The sequence below is a fragment of the Ornithorhynchus anatinus genome, chromosome 7 (assembly GCF_004115215.2).
Source record: "Ornithorhynchus anatinus isolate Pmale09 chromosome 7, mOrnAna1.pri.v4, whole genome shotgun sequence".
In the NCBI taxonomy this organism is placed as follows: domain Eukaryota; kingdom Metazoa; phylum Chordata; class Mammalia; order Monotremata; family Ornithorhynchidae; genus Ornithorhynchus; species Ornithorhynchus anatinus.
Genome location: NC_041734.1, coordinates 59,600,075 through 59,618,294, shown reverse-complemented (window position 1 = coordinate 59,618,294; position 18,220 = coordinate 59,600,075). Strand labels below are relative to the sequence as shown.

Sequence of the window (18,220 nt, the reverse complement as noted above, 5' to 3'; positions counted from 1 at the left end):
GAAGCAGCGTGGCTTAGTGGAAAGACCCCAGGCCTGGCAGTTGAGAGACCTGGGGTCTCCTCCTGGCTCCGCCACTGGCCTGCTGGGTGACCTTGGGTAACCCACTTGACCCCTCTGTGCCTCAATTACCTTATCTGTAAAACGGGGATTCAATAGCTGCTCTTCCTTCTACTTAAACTGCAAGCCCTGTGTGGGACAGGGACTGTGTTTGACCTGATTAACTTGCATCTATCCCAGCGATCAGAACTATGCTTGACATAATAAACACTTAAATACCATTATTATTAATAATATTGTTATAATCCTGACTGTTCCACTTATCTTATGTGTGACCTGGGGCAAGTCACATAACTTCTCTGTGCCTGTTACTACTGGTTAAAAGGAGGGGGGGACGGATGCCAGGGCAGGGCCTTCGAGATGTGGGGGTCTCAGCCCCGACTCCTCCTTAGGTGGCCCGGCAGCCGGGTGAGGGGGCAGCAGCTCCACCCCGGGGGGAGGAGGGGGAACGGGGAGAGAAGGGTCCACGGAGACAGTTTCCCCCAGCCTGGACCTCGAAGGTGGGGGTGAACAGTGAAGGAAAAGGGAAGACCACCCCACAGCCTCACCTGACAGCAACATGGGATCCTTTTCTAAGGATTTCTTGACCTGGTCCGACTCTCCAGTCAGGGAGCTCTCGTCGATTTTCAAGTCGTTGCCCTGGATCAGGATTCCATCTGTCGGCAGCAGGTCACCTGCGTGGGGGAGGAGGGAGCCGGGGGACTAAGAGCGCCGTCTCAGCTCCTCTGGTCTCCCCTCAGACTTCCCTCGGGAGGTTTCTCTGACCCCGGGCCCATTCTGCTGGGCAGTGGCCCGAGGTCCTGAGGTGGGACCCAAGACCGACCCCTTCCACCACCCTCCGCAACTCCAAAGACAGAGTTTCATGAATGCAGAAGCGGGGTCCCTCCTCAAAAGCCCCTCTACAAGCCACTCTGAGGAACCGGCAGGGTTCAGGTGTTCCTAGCTGGCAGGAGAGCCAGCTTCCCGATGCCCCTGTGGCTCCGGGGGCGGGACGGCTTCCTGCTTGGACCTGACAGGTCCCCGCTCCCATCCTTCCCTCCAGATGCCCGCCCCCACCACCTTATTCCCAGCACAGGGCAAGGCAGGCCCACAGAGGGGCGGGGCGGTAACGGGACCACCCACACGGATGGCAGGTTCTCACCGTATTTGATCTGGGCAATGTCGCCCACCACGATCTCGGCCACCGGCAGCTGGATGACCTGGCCCTTGCGGATGACGGTGAACTTCTGCTCCTGCTCGATGCGGCTCTGCAGCCCCCGGAACTGCTTCTCCTTGCTCCAGTCGTTGAAGGCCGTCACCAGCACCACGATGATCACCGAGAACAGGATGGCCGCCCCCTCGATCCAGCCAGCCTGGGACTCCCCCTCGTCCTCCACCCCGGACGACGTCTGGCCACACACTGCCGTGGGAGCGGGGAGCATGGAGGAAGAGGGAACCGTGAGTCGGAAGACAGGTACCCCTCTCCGTCGTTGCAGGGAGGACGGTCTGAGTCTCCACAAACCCCCGGCCCCACTTGCTCCAAGCCAGGTGTCACTAGGCATCCACCCATCCTCTGTAAAAGGTGCCTCCCCCACTCTTCACACCTGCTCTTCAGACCCCCCGCCAAAAGCATCGGCGGAGCTCCTAGTTGGGCAGGTTACGGCCACAGATGCCAATCTCCGTCCTGCAAGTAGCCTGTAAACTCGTAGTGGACGGAGAACTTATCTACCAACTCTGTGCACTCTTGCAAGCTCTTAGGGCTCATTAAGTACCACTGATTAATATTCCAACAAGCCTGGTCCTTGAGGGACAAAGGGTTGAAGCTGCATCTTTTCCACTTGCCTAACTTTCAACTTGCTGCAGGCCAGTTGTAATTTAGAAGGTTCCCAGAGCCCCCCCAACCTCCCCGGTGAGTTGTGCCCTGCCCTCCCCTCTCAAGGGCAAGGGTGTCAGGCCATGTGGGGGCTCCTTTCTGCCCAATCACTGGCAAGGTTCTCCAGGACCACCTTCATACCCCTCCCCTCCCCTCCCCCCGGCTCCAGGTCTTCTCGCTTCCCCCGGTGGGGGGAAGCTGATTAATGGGTGAGAAAAAGGAAGACAAAGATCAACCATCACATCACGGGAGCGGTAACTTAAAATATTAAAAATAGGAGCGGGAAACTCCTTGGCAACAGATGCCCCGGGCGTCGGACTGATATACCATAAGCCCGTCGACGGGCAGGGATCGTCTCTATCTGTTGCCAAATTGTACATTCCGAGTGCCTAGTACAGTGCTCTGCACATAGTAAGCACTCAATAATGATTGAATGAATGAATACCACGCGGGAAGGGCACCCCCGGCCCTCCTCGGCGAAGCTCTCGGGGGGCGCCGGCCGCAGGGATTTCCCGAGCAGCGGCTGGGTCCAGCCGAGGGTCCGCTGGCCTGGGGAGCCCCTCCACTTACGCTCATTGTCCCCCCCGGGGGGGTGGTAGAAGGACAGGCCCAGCGAGATGATAGCTGCAATCTCCAGGATGATGAGCGTGACATCCTGCAGGGCCTCCCACACTAACTGCAGGAACGTCTTTGACTTTTTCGGAGGGATGAAGTTCTGGCCAAACACCTGTCTGCGTTTCTCCAGGTCCGAGGGGTTCCCAGAAAGACCTGGATGGGGGTGGCGGGGGAGAAGAAGAGAGAGAGGGCAAGAGTAAGGAGCATATCTTCATTCATTCATTCAATTGTATTTATTGAGCACTTACTGTGTGCAGAGCACTGTACTAAGCAGTTGGAAAGTACAACACAGCAACAGAGAGACAATCCCCGCCCACAACGAGCGCTGTACATATCCGTAATTTATCGATCGACCAATCGCATTTATTGAGCATTTCCTATGTGCAGAGCACTGTACTAAGCGCTTGGGAGAGTACAATATAACAGAGTTGGTAGACACGTTCCCTGCTCACAATGAGCTGACGGTTTAGAGGGGTGGACAGGCGTTAATATAAATAAATAAATTATGGATCTGGATACAGAAATGCTGCGGGCCTGAGGGAGTTGGTGAATAAAAGGTGCAAATTCAAGCGCAAAGGTGACGCAGAAGGGAGTGAGAGAAGAGGAAATGAGAAACTAGCCGGGGAAGGTCTCTTGGAAATGATGTCTTCAATAAGGCTTTGAGGGAGGGGAACATGACGGTCTGTCGGATATAAAGAGGGAGGGCGTTCCAGGTCAGGGCAGGATGTGGGCGAGAGGTCGGCGGCAAGATAGACGAGATATTTATATTAATGTCCATCTCCCCCTCTAGAACGTAAGCTCCTTGTGGGCAGGGAACGTATCTGCCAACTCCACGTATTGAACTCTCCGAGCACGGGCCTGGGAGGCAGAAGGTCGTGGGTTCTAATCCCTGCTCCGCCACTTGTCTGCTGTGTGATCTCGGGCGAGACGTTTAACTTCTCTGTGCTCAGTCACCTCATCTGCAAAATGAGGACTGAGACTGTGAGCCCCATGTGGGGCAGGGACTGTGTCCAACCCCATCTGTTTGTGCTTGGCACAGAGTAAGCGCTTAAATACCATTATTATCATCATCATCATGAGTACCGTGCTCTGCACACAGTAAACACCTTCAGTAAACACCACTGATTAAGGGGACTCGGTGAGCAGCATCCGATGGGGACCTCCGATTGTCATCCTTCCCCAAGGATCCTAGAAATTTAAGATTAGCAAAGACCCTCATGCCATTTTGGCCAGTCCCTTGCCTCAGGGCCGCAGCCACTCTGGTTGGCCCAATCAAACTGGACCTTCTGGTAAGAGTTTCAGCAACCTCAGGGATGGAGCTCAGTTCCAGACCAGGAACACCACCATCCCACGGAACTGCTTCTTTTCTCAGAGTCCCAAGCGCACGAAACTTAGGGGGGTGTGAGAAGCCAAAAGAATGAACCACCGAGTTGAGGAGCCTTCAGCCAGGTCTTCCCCTAACCTGCTCCAGAGAAAACCCAAACTTGCTGACTATAAGCTCGTTTTGGGCAGGGTACATTCCTGCTAATTCCGATGCACTGTACTCTTCCTTGCGCTCAGTACAGCGCTTGACACATAGTAAGCTTTCGATAGTAAGGACGGTCTAGTGGAGAGAGCACAGGCCTGGGAGTCAGAAGGACCTGGGTGCTAATCCTGGCTCCACCACTTGTCTGTTGTGTGATTTTGGGAAAGTCACTTCTCTGTGCCTCAGTTACCTCATCTGTAAAATGGGAATTAAGACTGTGAGCCCCATGCGGGACACGGACTCTATCCAACCTTATTTTCTTATATCTGCCTCGGCGCTTCATACGGTGCCCGGCACATAGCAAGGATTTAACAAATACCATTTTAAAAAAGTGAATAAATGCCATTGATTGGTGAGCAAGAACCTGGTGAGGGAGAAAAGGAACAGGGAGTAAAAGTCCTCCCAAAGCTGGTAGGCGACCCCCTAGGACAGAGGCCACAAATTCCAGCACAGTTCATTATATTAGCGGCCCTCTTGGCCTTGAGTCTTGACCTCTACATAGGTAAATTCCTTGTGGGCAGAGAACCTGTCTACCTACTTTGTTGTATTGTACTCTCCTAAGTGCTTAATACAGTGTTCTGCGTGTAGTAAGTGTTCAATAAATACCATTGATTGATTGGTTGACGCACTCAGCCTCCTCCCAAGGGGAGCCAGGAGAACTAGAGGAAGAAAGATGGACAGCAAACTGCCCCCTTCCCACTAGGCCCCAGTACAGCTGCGATTTTATTAAAAAAAAAGCCCACCCACCCAAAGTAGCAATTAACAACAGTTGGCTCTCATCCACTTGTTTACGCGCTTCAGCAAATTAGCCATGAATCGGACACAAGCTGGGCAGGCACTGAGCGGTTTTGTGGGCTCCCAACAGCCTGGGGCAGGGTGCCATCGGAGTGAGCCCCTCATCCCAGGGGGCACCCGGCTGGCACCCTGAAAACTAGCCTGCGCTCAGGGCAGGAGTCAACCGCAAGGAGCTTCCTAAGCGGAGGTGAACCAGAGGAGAGAGAGTGAACAGTGGGGGGGGGGGGGGGGGGGAACGTCAAAAAAAAAAAAAGTTGGTATTTGTTAAGGGCTTACTATGTGCAGAGCACCGTTTTAAGTGCTGGGGTAGATACAGATGGGGTAACTGAGTAAGCAGCGTGGCTCAGTGGAAAGAGCACGGGCTTGGGAGTCAGAGGTCATGGGTTCGAATCCCGGCTCTGCCACTTGGCAGCTGTGTGACTGTGGCCAAGTCACTTCACTTCTCGGTGCCTCAGTTCCCTCATCTGTAAAATGGGGATGAAGACCGTGAGCCCCACGTGGGACAACCTGATGACCCTGTATCTACCCCAGCGCTTAGAACAGTCCTCTGCACATAGTAAGTGCTTAACAAATACCAACATTAAGTGACTTGCCCACAGTCACACGGCTGACAGGTGGCGGAGCTGGGATTTGAACCCATGACCCCTGACTCCCAAGCCCGTGCTCTTTCCACTGAGCCACGCTACTTGGGAAAGGGCCCTCAAAACCCAGCTTTTGTCCTTTCCTGAACTCTCAGATACTCAGAACCCCAGATCAGCCACTCTGAACCCCTCCTTACACGGGCCCAGCCTCAGGGGAGTATCGGCAGTCCCTGACCAGTAGCGACACCATTAAGCTGGAATCTCTGAAGAGCTTAAAGAGCTTAACAGACCAGGAGGGGGGGATCCTCCAGCCAGCCCTGAGAAATAATAATAATAAGGAAGGTATTTGTTAAGTGCTTACTATGTGCCAGGGACTGTACTAAGCGCTAGGATGGATACAAGCAAATCGAGTTGGACACAGTCCCTGTCCCATGTGGGGCTCAAAGTCTCAATCCCCCTTTTACAAATGAGGTAACAGGCACAGAGGAGTGAAGTGACTAGTCCAAGGTCACAGAACAGACAAGTGGCGGAGCCAGGATTGGAACCCATGACGGTCTGATTTCCAGGCCCGTGCTCAATTCACTACGCCGTGCGGTTTTACTGGGGGAGAGCCTGATTGCAGGTGATAATCACTATTCTCTATCTGCACAAAACAGGGGAAATGGGTTCCACGCTAAACTCAATATGTCTGCTAATTCTGTTGCACTCTCCCAAGTGCTTAGCACAGTGCTCTGCAGACAGTAAGCGCTCAATAAATACCATTGATTGAGGGAATAAAGGCTGCTGAAAGCCTTGAGAAGGGGTGAAGTTCCCTAAACCCCGAGACCTGGGCACAGGAGAGAGTCCTTGAAGGGTATGGCAGAGGGCGGCGTAGGCACGGAACGAACCCGTTTATTGTTGTACCGTGCTCTCCCACAGTGCTCTGCACACAGTAAGCGCTCAATAAATACGAACGAATGAATGGTGGTTGGCAGGTGTGCCGGGGACCCCTGGGCAGCCCCTCGGTATTCAGGGGTCTGGGCTGCGTGTGGTGCAGCTGAGCTCTGTGGAAGGTAGAGTCGGACCACAGCGCATTAGGCAAAGCCGGGTTCCTTCCCAGCAGTTCCCGGCCCGAGAATCTGCTTCCAAGTTTAAAAGGGAGGCAAGAGCCTGGGAAAAGAGTGCCCAAGGCAGGGCACCTTGACCTCAAGCAGGGCAGCCCTTGGTGAGTGGGGATGGCGTGCCAGTGGGCGGGATCCAGCTTTGCTCTCTCTCCCTCCCCTGGGGCTCAGGATGTAGGACACCACCATTCATTCATTCGATAGTACTTATCGAGAGCTTACTATGGGCAGAGCACTGTACTAAGCGCTTGGAATGGACAATTCGGCAACAGATAGAGGCCATCCCTGCCCATTGATGGGCTTACAGTCAAATCGGGGGAGACAGACAAAAGCAATAGCAATAAATAGAATCAAGGGGATGTACGTCCCATTGACAAAATAAATAGGGTAATAAAAATCTGTACAAATGAGGAGACGAGCACAGCGCTGAGGGGAGGGGAAGGGAGAGGAGCAGAGGGAAAGGGGGGAGAAAGGGGGCTTAGCTGAGGGGAGGGGAAGGGAGGAGCAGAGGGAGCAGAGGGAAAAGGGGAAGCTCAGTCTGGGAAGGCCTCTTGGAGGAGGTGAGCTCGCAGTAGGGCTTTGAAGAGGGGAAGAGAGTTTGGCGGAGGTGAGGAGGGAGGGCGTTCCAGGACAGCGGGAGGACGGGGCCCAGGGGTCGAGGGCGGCAACAGAGATAATCCCCTGCCCAACGGGCTCACGGTCTAGAATAACATCACGGCCAGCTTTGGGAGACTGGCCCGGGCTAGTAGAGAAGGAGGTTGGGGGCGGTTAAGCGGGAAACTCGGATGGCACTTCCACCAGCCAGCATTCCCTCCCCCTCCAGGGGTGAACTTGCACCGAGCGCACCCTCAGCCCTTAGAACGGCGAGAAAAGAGCCAGTTGCCCACTGGGAGCCAACTGCCCACTGCTTTTTCATGGTATTTGCTAAGTGTCTACTACATGCCAGGCACTTTACTAAGCCCTGGGAGAGATCCAGCATTTAGAACTGTGCTTTGCACACAGTAAGCGCTTAAATGCCATCATCGTCACGCAAGGTTGGACCCAGTCCGTGTCTCACATGGGGCTCGCGGTCTGAATCCCCGTTTTATCGGGGTAACTGAGATACAGGAGAAGTTAAGTTTCTTGCCAGCCGTACGACCATGGGCAAGTCGCTTCTCTGTGCCTCAATTTCCTCACCCGTAAAATGGCGATTCGATACTAGTTCTCCTTTAGACTGTGAGTTCTGCATGGGACAAGGATTGTACCTGATTTAAGCCTTTGTAGGACGGGGACGATGCCTGATTTAATTACGGACATATCTGTATTCTCCATTGCTTCCCCTGCCTGTAATTTAACACCTGTCTCCTCTGCTAGATTATAAATCTCCCTAAGGACAGGGATCACTCTATTATACTCTCCCAGTGCTCTGCCTACATGAAGTGCTCAAAAAACACCACTAAATAAGGAGCAGTTTGGCCTAATGGATAGAGCACCGGCCCGTGAGTCCGAAGGGCCTGCTTTCTAGTCCCGGCTCTGCCGTTTGAGAAGCAGCGTGGCTTAGTGGCAAGAGCCCGGGCTTGGCAGTCGGAGGTCATGGGTTCCAATCCCAGCCCTGCCACTTGTCTGCTGTGTGATCTCAGACAAGTCACTTTCCTTTCGGGGCCTCGGTTACCTCATCTGCAAAACGGGGATCGAGACTGAGCCCCATGTGGGCCAAGGTCTGCAAGACGATGGGCTTAATAATAATAATGTTGGTATTTGTTAAGCGCTTACTATGTGCAGAGCTCTGTTCTAAGCGCTGGGGTGGACACAGGGGAGTCAGGTTGTCCCACGTGGGGCTCACAGTCTTAATCCCCATTTTACAGATGAGAAAACTGAGGCACAGAGAAGTGACTTGCCCACAGTCACACAGCTGACAAGTGGCAGAGCTGGGATTCGAACTCATGAGCCCTGACTCCAAAGCCCGTACTCTTTCCACTGAGCCACGCTGCCGCCCCGGCGCTTAGTACAGTGCCTGGCCCCCAGTAGGCGCTTAACCAACACCATCGTTATTTGTAGCACCCTGCTACTCGGGGTTCCACCTTAAGTTTCCACGGGGGATCCTACTAGCGCCACCTTAAGAGTTCAGAGCAGCTTCCAGCGGCTCCCGGCATGCACCGCGGCGAGGCTCGCTCCCCCTCCCCCCGGGGGGCCTCGGCCACGTGGGGGGAGGGGACGGGAAGGGGGCGGGGCCGAGCGCGAGGGAGGGGCGGGGCCGAGCGCGAGGGAGGGGGCGGGGCCGAGCGCGAGGGAGGGGGCGGGGCCGAGCGCGAGGGAGGGGGCGGGGCCGAGGCTCAGGGGAAAGAGCCCGGGCCGGGGAGTCAGAGGTCATGGGTGCGAATCCCCCCTCCGCCACTTGTCAGCGGCGAGACTGTGGGCCAGTCACTTCTCTTCTCTGGGCCTCACTGACCTCATCTGTAAACTGGGGATGAAGGCTGGGAGCCCCACGTGGGGCAACCTGATTTCCCTGGATCTCCCCCCCCCCGCGTTTAGAAAGTGCTCTGCACAGAGTGGCGCTTAAATACCAACATCATTATTATTATTATTTCGTGATTAAGTTGTCTTGTTTTTGTCCGTCTGTCTCCCCCGATTAGACTGTCGTCCCGTCAATGGGCAGGGATGGTCTCTAGCTGTTGCCCAATTGTCCATTCCAAGCGCTTAGTCCAGTGCCCTGCACATAGTCAGTGCTCAATGAATGCGATTGAATGAATGAATGAATGATTATTAAGGGGGGGGAAGGGCGGGGCCGAGTGAGGAAGGGGGCGGGGAGGGCGGGGCCGAGCGCGAGGGAGAAGGAGGGGCCGCGCATGGAGGAGGGGGCGGGGCCGAGAGAGGGGGGACTGGGAGGGTGGGGCCGAGCGAGGAGGAAGAGGGAGGGGCCGAGCGGGGAGGGCAGGGACAACGGGGAAGGAGGGGCCGAGCGCGAGGGAAGGGGCGGGGCCGAGGGAAGGGGCGGGGCCGAGGGAAGGGGCGGGGCCGAGCGCGAGGGAGGGAGGGGCCGAGCGCGAGGGAGGGAGGGGCCGAGCGCGAGGGAGGGAGGGGCCGAGCGCGAGGGAGGGAGGGGCCGAGCGCGAGGGAGGGAGGGGCCGAGCGCGAGGGAGGGAGGGGCCGAGCGCGAGGGAGGGAGGGGCCGAGCGCGAGGGAGGGAGGGGCCGAGCGCGAGGGAGGGAGGGGCCGAGCGCGAGGGAGGGAGGCGGGGGGGAGAGAAGGGAGTCCCGCGCGGCACCGCCCGCGCGCCCTGAGCAGGCCCCGCCCGGCCCTTGGCCGTCAGCCATGAGGGCGAGGCCGCGGGAGGCGCAACGGCCTGTCTCCCCATCCATCCATCCTTCCTTCCTGCCTGCCTCCCTTCCCTTCCTTCTTTCCCCTTTAGTGAGCCCGTACGGGGGGCGCCCAGCGCCGGGCCAAGCCCTCAATCCCGCCTCCGCCGCTTCTTGGCCGGGGCGGGGGACCTCGGTCAAGTCCCTTCACTGCTGCGCCTCGGTCTCTAAAATGGGGATTCATTCAGTAGCATTTGAATGAAGGGGCGCGGCGCGGCGCGGTGGAAAGAGCCCGGCCTGGGGAGTCAGAAGGTCATGGGTTCGAATCCCCACTCTGCCACTTGTCAGCTGTGGGACTGTGGGCAAGTCACTTCTCTGGGCCACAGTGACCTCGTCTGTAAAATGGGGATGAAGACTGGGAGCCCCACAAAGGACAACCTGATAATAATGTTAGTACTTGTTAAGCGCTTACTATGTGCAGAGCACTGTTCTAAGCGCAGGGGGAGATTTACCCCCCTGAACCCCCCCATTTTACAGATGAGGTCACCGAGGCCCAGAGAAGTGAAGTGACTTGCCCACAGTCCCCCAGCTGACAAGTGGCAGAGCCAGGATTCGAACCCATGACCTCTGACTCCCAAGCCCGGGCTCTTTCCACTGAGCCACGCTGCTTCTCACCTTGTATCCTCCCCAGCACTTAGAACAGTGCTTGGCACCTAATAAGCGCTTAACAAGTGCCATCATTATTATTGAGTGCTTACTAGGTGCAGAGCACTGTACTAAGCGCTTGGAATGGGCAATTCAGCCACAGAGAGAGACCATCCCTGCCTGTGAGCCTCACATCGGGCCACTTTATTACCTTGTAATAATAATGTTGGTATTTGTTAAGCGCTATGTGCCAGGCACTGTTCTAAGCGCTGGGGGAGATACAGGGTCAGCAGGGTGTCCTACATGGGGCTCACCGTCTTCATCCCCATTTTACAGATGAGGTCACCGAGGCCCCCGAGAAGTGAAGTGACTTGCCCGAAGTCACACAGCTGACAGGTGGCAGAGCCGGGATTAGAACCCATGACTCCTAAGCCCAGGCTCTTTCCACTGAGCCATGCTGCTTCTCTACCGCAGTGCTTAGAACAGTGCTTGGCCCACAGTAAGCACTTAAATACCATCATTATTGTTATTAATAAAGAACTTCCAGACTTTTAGGGCAGGGAGATCCTGGATCAGAGAGAGGCTGTCAACAGGACCGCTTGGGGCAAAGAGACGGTCGGCCCCCCATGACCGTGGCCATCAGCAAGGCCATTCAGTATAATAATAACAATTATAGGACATAAGTGCTTACTATGTGCCAAGCACTGTCCTAAGGGCTGAGGTAGATGCAAGGAAATCAGATTCACCCACGTGGGGCTCACGGTCTCAATCCCCATTTTACAGATGAGGTAACTGAGGCCCAGAGAAGTGACTTACCCAAGGTCACATGGCAGACAAGTGGCGGAGCCAGGATTAGAACCCACATCCTTTGACTCCCAAACCCGGGCTCTTGCCATTAAGCCACACTGATTCTCTAAATATAGGCCTCCCATCCTTAGCCGGTCCACAATTTAAACACCTATAGTAGCAACCTGGCCTCGTGGAGAGGGCACGGGAATGGGAGTTGGGAGACCTGGGTTTCACAACCCACTTCATTTATCTGTGCCTCAGTTTCCTCACCTGTAAAATGGGGGTGCCCTCCCTCTCCCACACCAAGGCTGTGAGACTCGTGTGAGGCAAGGGATAGCATCCAATCTGATTTTTCCATATCTACCCCAACTCTTAGGACAGGGCTTGGCGCATCCGTGCTTAACAGATACACTATTATTAACAATTCAAGGAACAAAACTACTGTGCCTCCCTCTAGTAAGTAGTTAATAATTACGGTAGCTGTTAGGGGCTTTACTACATGCCAACCACTGGGCTGAAATACGATCGGATCACTCACAGTCCGTCCCCCACGGGGCTCACGGTCTAAAGGGTTGCCGGGGGGAGGAACAGGTATTTCATTCATTCGATCGTATTTATCGAGCACTTACTGTGTGCAGAGCATTGTACTAAGCTCTTGGGAGAGTACGACACAACGACAAACAGACACACTCTCTGCCTACAACAAGCTTACAGTGTGGGGGTGGGGTACAGACCTCAATAGAAATAAATTACAGATTTGGACAAAGTGCTAGGGGTCTGGGGGTGGGGGGTGGGAGAAGACCAAAAGGGAGCAAGTCAGGGCAACACAGAAGGGAGTGGGAGACGAAGAAAGAGGGGGTCAGTCTAGTCTGGGAAGGCCTCTTGGAGGAGATGTGCCTTCAAAAAGCCTTTAAGGTGGTGGGGGGGGGGAGTAATTGTCAGATTTGAGGAGGGAGGGTGTTGCAGGCCAGAGGCAGGACATGGGCCAGAGGTTGATGGCAAGACAGGCAGAATTGGGGCACAGTGAGAAGGTTAGCACTAGAGCAGCGAAGAGCGTGGGCTGGGTTGTAGCAGGAGAGTAGGGAGGGGAAGTAAGAGGGGGCAAGGTCGTAGACTGCTTTAAAGCCAACAGTGGGGAGGTTTTGTTTGATGTGGAGGTGGATGGGTAACCACTGGAGTCTTTTTTCCAAAAAGAGTGGGGTGACATGCCCTCAACGTTTTTGGAGAACGATTTTGCATTTAAATCTCCATTTTACGGATTAGAAAGCTGAGGCACAGAGCAGTTAAGTGACTCGTCCAAGGTCACACAACACGCAAGCGGCCGGACCGGGATTAGAGTTTAGGTCTCCTGACTGGTCTCTTTCCAGTAGTGTTGGTATTTGTTAAGCGCTTACTACGTGCAGAGCACTGTTCTGAGCGCTGGAGTAGACACAGGGGAATCAGGTTGTCCCACGCGGGGCTCACAGTCTTAATCCCCACTTTACAGATGAGGGAACTGAGGCGCAGAGAAGTGAAGTGACTTGCCCACAGTCATACAGCTGACAAGTGGCAGAGTGGAGATTCGAACCCATGACCTCTGACTCCAGAGCCCGTGCTCTTTCCACTGAGCCACGCTGCTTCTCCATACTACTCTTTAAGCCCCACCCAGTCTTTTTCCCAGGCTCTAAACCTCCTAAAGGCAGCCTCGTCGTCATAAAGCCTTTGGCCGAGGAGGGTTTAAGCATCATCTCCGCTTTTACACAAAGAGCAGGCTTTGGGAGAAAGCTTGGTATGGACGGGGAGCATATCTGCCGATTCTGTTGAGAAGCAGCATGGCTTAGTGGAAAGAGCATGGACTTGGGAGTCAGAGGTGATGGGTTCTAATCCCGGCTCTGCCACTTGTCGGCTGTGTGACTTCGGGCAAGTCCCTTCACTTCTCTGAGCTTCAGTTACCTCATCTGTAAAATGGGGATGAAGGCTGTGAGCCCCACGTGGGACGACCTGATCATCTTGTATCCCCCCCAGCGCTTAGAACAGTGCTTTGCACAGAGTAAGCACTTAACAAATGCCAGACACCATTATTAGTATTATACTCTTCCAAGCGCACTCAATAAATACAGTATTCTGCACATAGTAAGCACTCAGTAAATAGGACTGGTTGATTGAATGGGCTTTCCCCACTTCAAACCAATGGGACGATGGCAGAGCAGGCAGCTGAGCTGCAAAGCCATCCTCCAAAGCTCCCCTGATATGCCAGGTTCCCCAGTGATGCGTGCCCATTTCCACACTTCAGAGGGTGTCGCATTCTCCAGCACTCACACTTCAGCTAAAAAAAGTTCCGCTTCCCTGGGAGACCGAAGTGAGCGCTGCCTTGAGAGATCCCACTGACCTCCACCACCTGCCCCTCCATTCGCAGAAGTACGGGGAGAGGAGCCTCGGAGGGTTGGGGGAAGGAGAGGGACCTTGAGCCCCGAGCCGCGCCTCCAGAGCCGGCAGGAGGGTTGAATTCGGTTTGCAGGCGGGAAACTGGAGCCCGGGACAGGGAATTCCCAGGACGCGGTATGGAATCCCCTGAGCGGGGAAGATTAGGGTGAAGGAGAGGGCAGGGGCAGGAAACACATTTGTAGTGGGCCAACTCAACTTGATGAAATCACTCTCCCCCTCCCCAACTCCAATCATTCCCCACTGGCTGTGAAGCTTCTTCCCCTCCACCCTCCCAAGAATGGCTTGAAAAGGAGCAACTCACTCAGTGTTCTTGCTAGAAGATCCCCGCCTGCCTGACTCACTCCGGCACCACACCGGTCTTCAATTCTTCCCATGCTCTGTTTGTTCCACCCCCCCCCCCCCCCCAACTCCTCAAGTTGAGAAATTCCTTTCGCCTGAGTCGCCTGCCCAAGCTTCAGTTATTTCTAATAAATTCTCCGCTGAGCTGGCTGCCCCAGATGGAGCGGGCCGTATTCCTACCCCAACAACGATGGGAGAGGGACAACAGAATCTCCCCAGAGGTGTGGGAGGGGTCGGGGGAGGGAGAGTCCCTTTCCTAGCAGAATGGAGGGGTGATGTGAGACATTTGCACACTTTTCTGCACCACTGGAGTGGGATGCCTGGGATTCTGGATCAACAGGGCACAGAGCCCGAGAGGAAGGAGGAGTCTTTGAGGAAAGATCTGAATCCAGAAGTTCCTAGTCCCTCTTTACCGCCTGGCATTCCAGGCAAAGTAGCATGTCCCAGCGGCTCCGTCTACTGCTCGTCCGCTCATTTGTATATACTTTTATTTCCTTATTTATTTTGTTAATGAGATGTACATCCCCTTGATTCTGTTTATTGCTATAGTTTTTGTCTGTCTCCCCCAATTAGACTGTAAGCCCGTCAATGGGCAGGGATTGCCTCTATCTGTTGCCGAATTGTACATTCCAAGCGCTTAGTGCAGTGCTCTGCACATGGTAAGCGCTCAATAAATACTATTGAATGAATGAATGCACATGTGCACCTCACAGCAGAGGGCAGTGAGAATGCAGGTGGGACATCAAGGGGGCAAATGCCCTGAACAAAAGGTGTGGGGGCAGGGGGAGAAAAACAAAACAAAACACCCAGAAAGATTTCTGGAAGATCACCTCCATTCACACAATAAACCAACCAGTGTCCCCTTCAAGACTTCCAATCATCATCTTCAATGGTATTTGTGCACTTACTGTGTGCAGAGCACTGTACTAAGCGCTTGGAACGATGCAATTCAACAGAGTTGGTAGACATGTTCCCTGCCCACAGTAATAATAACAATTATGGAATTTGTTAAGCCCTTACTATGTGCCAGGCACTGTACTAAGCGCTGGGGTGGATTGGAGAAGCAGCACGGCTCAGTGGAAAGAGCACGGGCTTGGGAGTCAGAGGTCATGGGTTCGAATCCCCACTCGGGCTCTTGTCAGCTGTGTGACTGTAGGCGAGTCACTTCACTTCTCTGTGCCTCAGTTACCTCATCTGTAAAACGGGGATTAACTGTGAGCCTCACGTGGGACAACCTGATTCCCCTGTATCTCCCCCAGCGCTTAGAACAGTGCTCTGCACAAAGTAAGCGCTTAACAAATACCGATATTATTATTACAAGCAAATCAGGTTGGACAGTCTCTGTCCCACGTCAGGCTCACACTTTCAATCCCCATTTTGCAGATGAGGGAACTGAGGCACAGAGAACTAAAGTGACTTGCCCAAGGTCACACAGCAGACAAGTAGCCGAGCCTGGATGAGAACCCATGACCTTCTGATTCTCAGAGGGTCTCTTCACTACGTCATGCCGCTTCCCAACTACGCCATGCTGCTTCCCTTGACAGTTACAGCTTAGGACTCTAACTCCCTAACTACGGTTACAGACACTGGCACGCTAGGAGTATCCTTTAAGATCTGCTATCATCCCTCCTCCTGGAAGGAAAAAGCCCAGATTTCACTGCTGTGGACCTGAGTCCCGCCAAGGCAGAGACCCCACATTTCCCCAAGAGCTCAAAATGGCACATTGCACCCAGTGGGCGTTCAAAAAATAGCTTTACAACTACTGCGACTTCAGGATATTCACCTCGCGTCTCAGGCAGGGTGCCTCTGGGGTCTTGGTCTGAGACCCTCCCCACCCCTCTACACTGAAGATAATTCTTCCTCAACATTTCGCAGATCTGCCCCTTCATCCCAGTTCCTTCTACGCCTGGTTCAAACCTCAAGCCACCTCCCTTAAGGATTCTAACCTCCTTGTTGGCCTCTCTGTTTCCGATCTCAAAGTCAACAGCCCAAAAGATGCTTCTGAAATGCTGATGGGATCATATCACTCCCCTTTAAAATCTACAGTGGCTCACATACTTACATAGCTACTGATTCTCTATTTCTAAGAGTCGCAGTCAGCCTGCTCTTCCTTACCTCCCTGACCCCAGCTCCGGCCCGTCAGCCCGCAAATCCACCTGTTATTCTTCCTGCTTGGAAAGACGTCTTTCTCCTTTGCCAACCCACAGCCCCTCTCCTTCAGAGACCTACTAAGAAAACCCACCTTCTCCAGGAAGACTGCCTTGATTTCCCCCTCTAGGCTGAAAGCTTATGGTGGGCAGGGAACGTGTTTACCAACTCTGTTAACTGTACTCTCCCAAGCAGTGCTGTGCACGTAGTAAGCGTTCAGTAAATACCATTGATGATGACGACGACGATTGTCCTCCTAAGTTTCACTAAGTTCTACCCCGTTTCCATCGCCCGAATACGACTGAATGACGAGTGTTGCTTGTGCATTCCTAATTGGCTGGTTTCCCCCTTCATACGGGAAGCGTGAAAAAAGATTTTTCCTTTTGTAAATTTACAGTGCCCAGGACAGAGAATAACAATAATGCTGGCATTTAAGCACTTACTATGTGCCAGACACTGTACTAAGCGCTTGGGAGAGTACAGTATTACAGAGTTGACAGAGATGTTCCCTTCCCACAACGAGCTGACGGTCTAGATGGAGAGATGGAAATTAATGTAATTTATAATGCATAATTTAAAGCTATGTACATAAGTGCTGCGGGGTTGAGGGTGGGGCGAATATCAAATGCCCCAAGGTCACATATCCAAATGCACAGACGACGCAGAAGCGAGAGGGTGCCGGAGAAGAGAGGGCTTAATCGGGGAGTGCAGTGCTTGGCACATGGTAAGCACTTACCGCAGTTATTATTAGAGCTTCATTCAGAGTTCAGTTTTCAATAAATACTCTTGAGGAAGGTTGCTGGCCCATTCTAACAATCTGAACCATTACACATGTAAAGCTGTAATTGACTTCTCCTTAAGAGTCCCCGCCTCTGGATCGATCCCCTCTCTCCCTCGACACTCCTCATTCTCTATGTTCCCCTCCTAGTAAGCACCACCTCATTCCCAACGGACAGACGGCTTTGAGAGAAGGGGAGGGCCGTATGCTCCCGAGCAGGAGCCGAAGAATGAAACGGCAGCTATGAGGTGCTCTAGGGGTGGCTGGGGCAAAGCTTGGGGGGACAAAGCAGTGGTGGGGAGCCCCCCAGGGACTTGGGAGGCAGAATAATAACAGCTTTCACTCGGAGCTCAATGTGGGACAGGGACTGTGTCCAACCTGATTAACTTGTGTCGAGAAGCAGCATGACCTAGTGGAAAGAGCACCGGTCTGAGTGTCAGAGGACCCGGATTCTAATTCTAGCTCCTCCCTTTCCCTGCTCTACGACCCTGGGCGAGTCACTTGAACTTCTCTGTGGCTTCGGTCTCGTCTGCAAAAAGGGGCTTCAAAACCCGTTCTCTCCCCTCCTTAAGACTGTGAATCCCCTGAGGGACCTGATCATCTCGTAGGTACACCAGTTCTTAGTACGGTGCTTGGTACAGAGTAAGAGCTTAAATATTATAATAATAATAAAAATGAAAATCATAGTATTTGTTAAGCACATTTTTATGGGATTTGATAAGCATTTATTATGTTCCAGGCACTCTAAGCACTGGGGTAGATACAAGGTAATCAGGGTGGATCTAATCCATGTCCCACAGATGAGGTAACAGGCGGGGAGTGAAGCGATTTGCCCAAGGTCACAAAGCAGACAAGTGGTACAGCCAGGACTAGAACCCAGCTCCTTGTGACCTCCAGGCCCGGGCTCTATCCTCTCTTTGTGCCCAGCATTGTGTTAAATGCTGGAGTAGATGCAAGATCACGAGGTCGTCCACAGGCCCCGTCCCACAAGGGGCTTCTGGTCTAAGGGACTCTCCCCAACCCCCAAACCGGCCGTGTGGCAGGAGAAGCCAGCCTCTCCCGGCCAAGCTGCCGCCCCCGGCTTGATCCTTCATTTTTATATTTAGCCCGCAATAGCCTCGCAAAGAGTGACAACCGACGGCGCCAAACCATCAGACACCTCGGCCTGGGTTTGTGTGAACAAAAACCGCTTTATATAGCTTCGTCTTAATGGTGAGCACACACCCAGCAGCCTTACAAGGCAAAGGCACTTTTCCCCGTCGTCCAGAAAGCCCCCAGCTCCCCCATCCCTCACTGC

At 53.8% G+C, this 18,220-nt stretch overlaps 1 protein-coding gene across 5 annotated transcripts in view; it reads right to left on the bottom strand.

Annotated features, from left to right (window-relative positions):
- Positions 1 to 18,220, bottom strand: part of ATP2B4 (ATPase plasma membrane Ca2+ transporting 4) — a 120,359-nt gene that overhangs the window by 33,824 nt on the left and 68,315 nt on the right. For all 5 annotated transcript variants that reach the window (XM_039912491.1, XM_039912489.1, XM_029068972.2 and 2 more), the window contains exons 3-5: positions 2,480 to 2,677; positions 1,199 to 1,456; positions 606 to 731 (exon numbers count right to left, since the gene is read on the bottom strand). In XM_039912491.1, the coding sequence (XP_039768425.1) occupies positions 606 to 731; positions 1,199 to 1,456; positions 2,480 to 2,677 (582 nt within the window). The remainder of the gene's footprint in view (positions 1 to 605; positions 732 to 1,198; positions 1,457 to 2,479; positions 2,678 to 18,220) is intronic.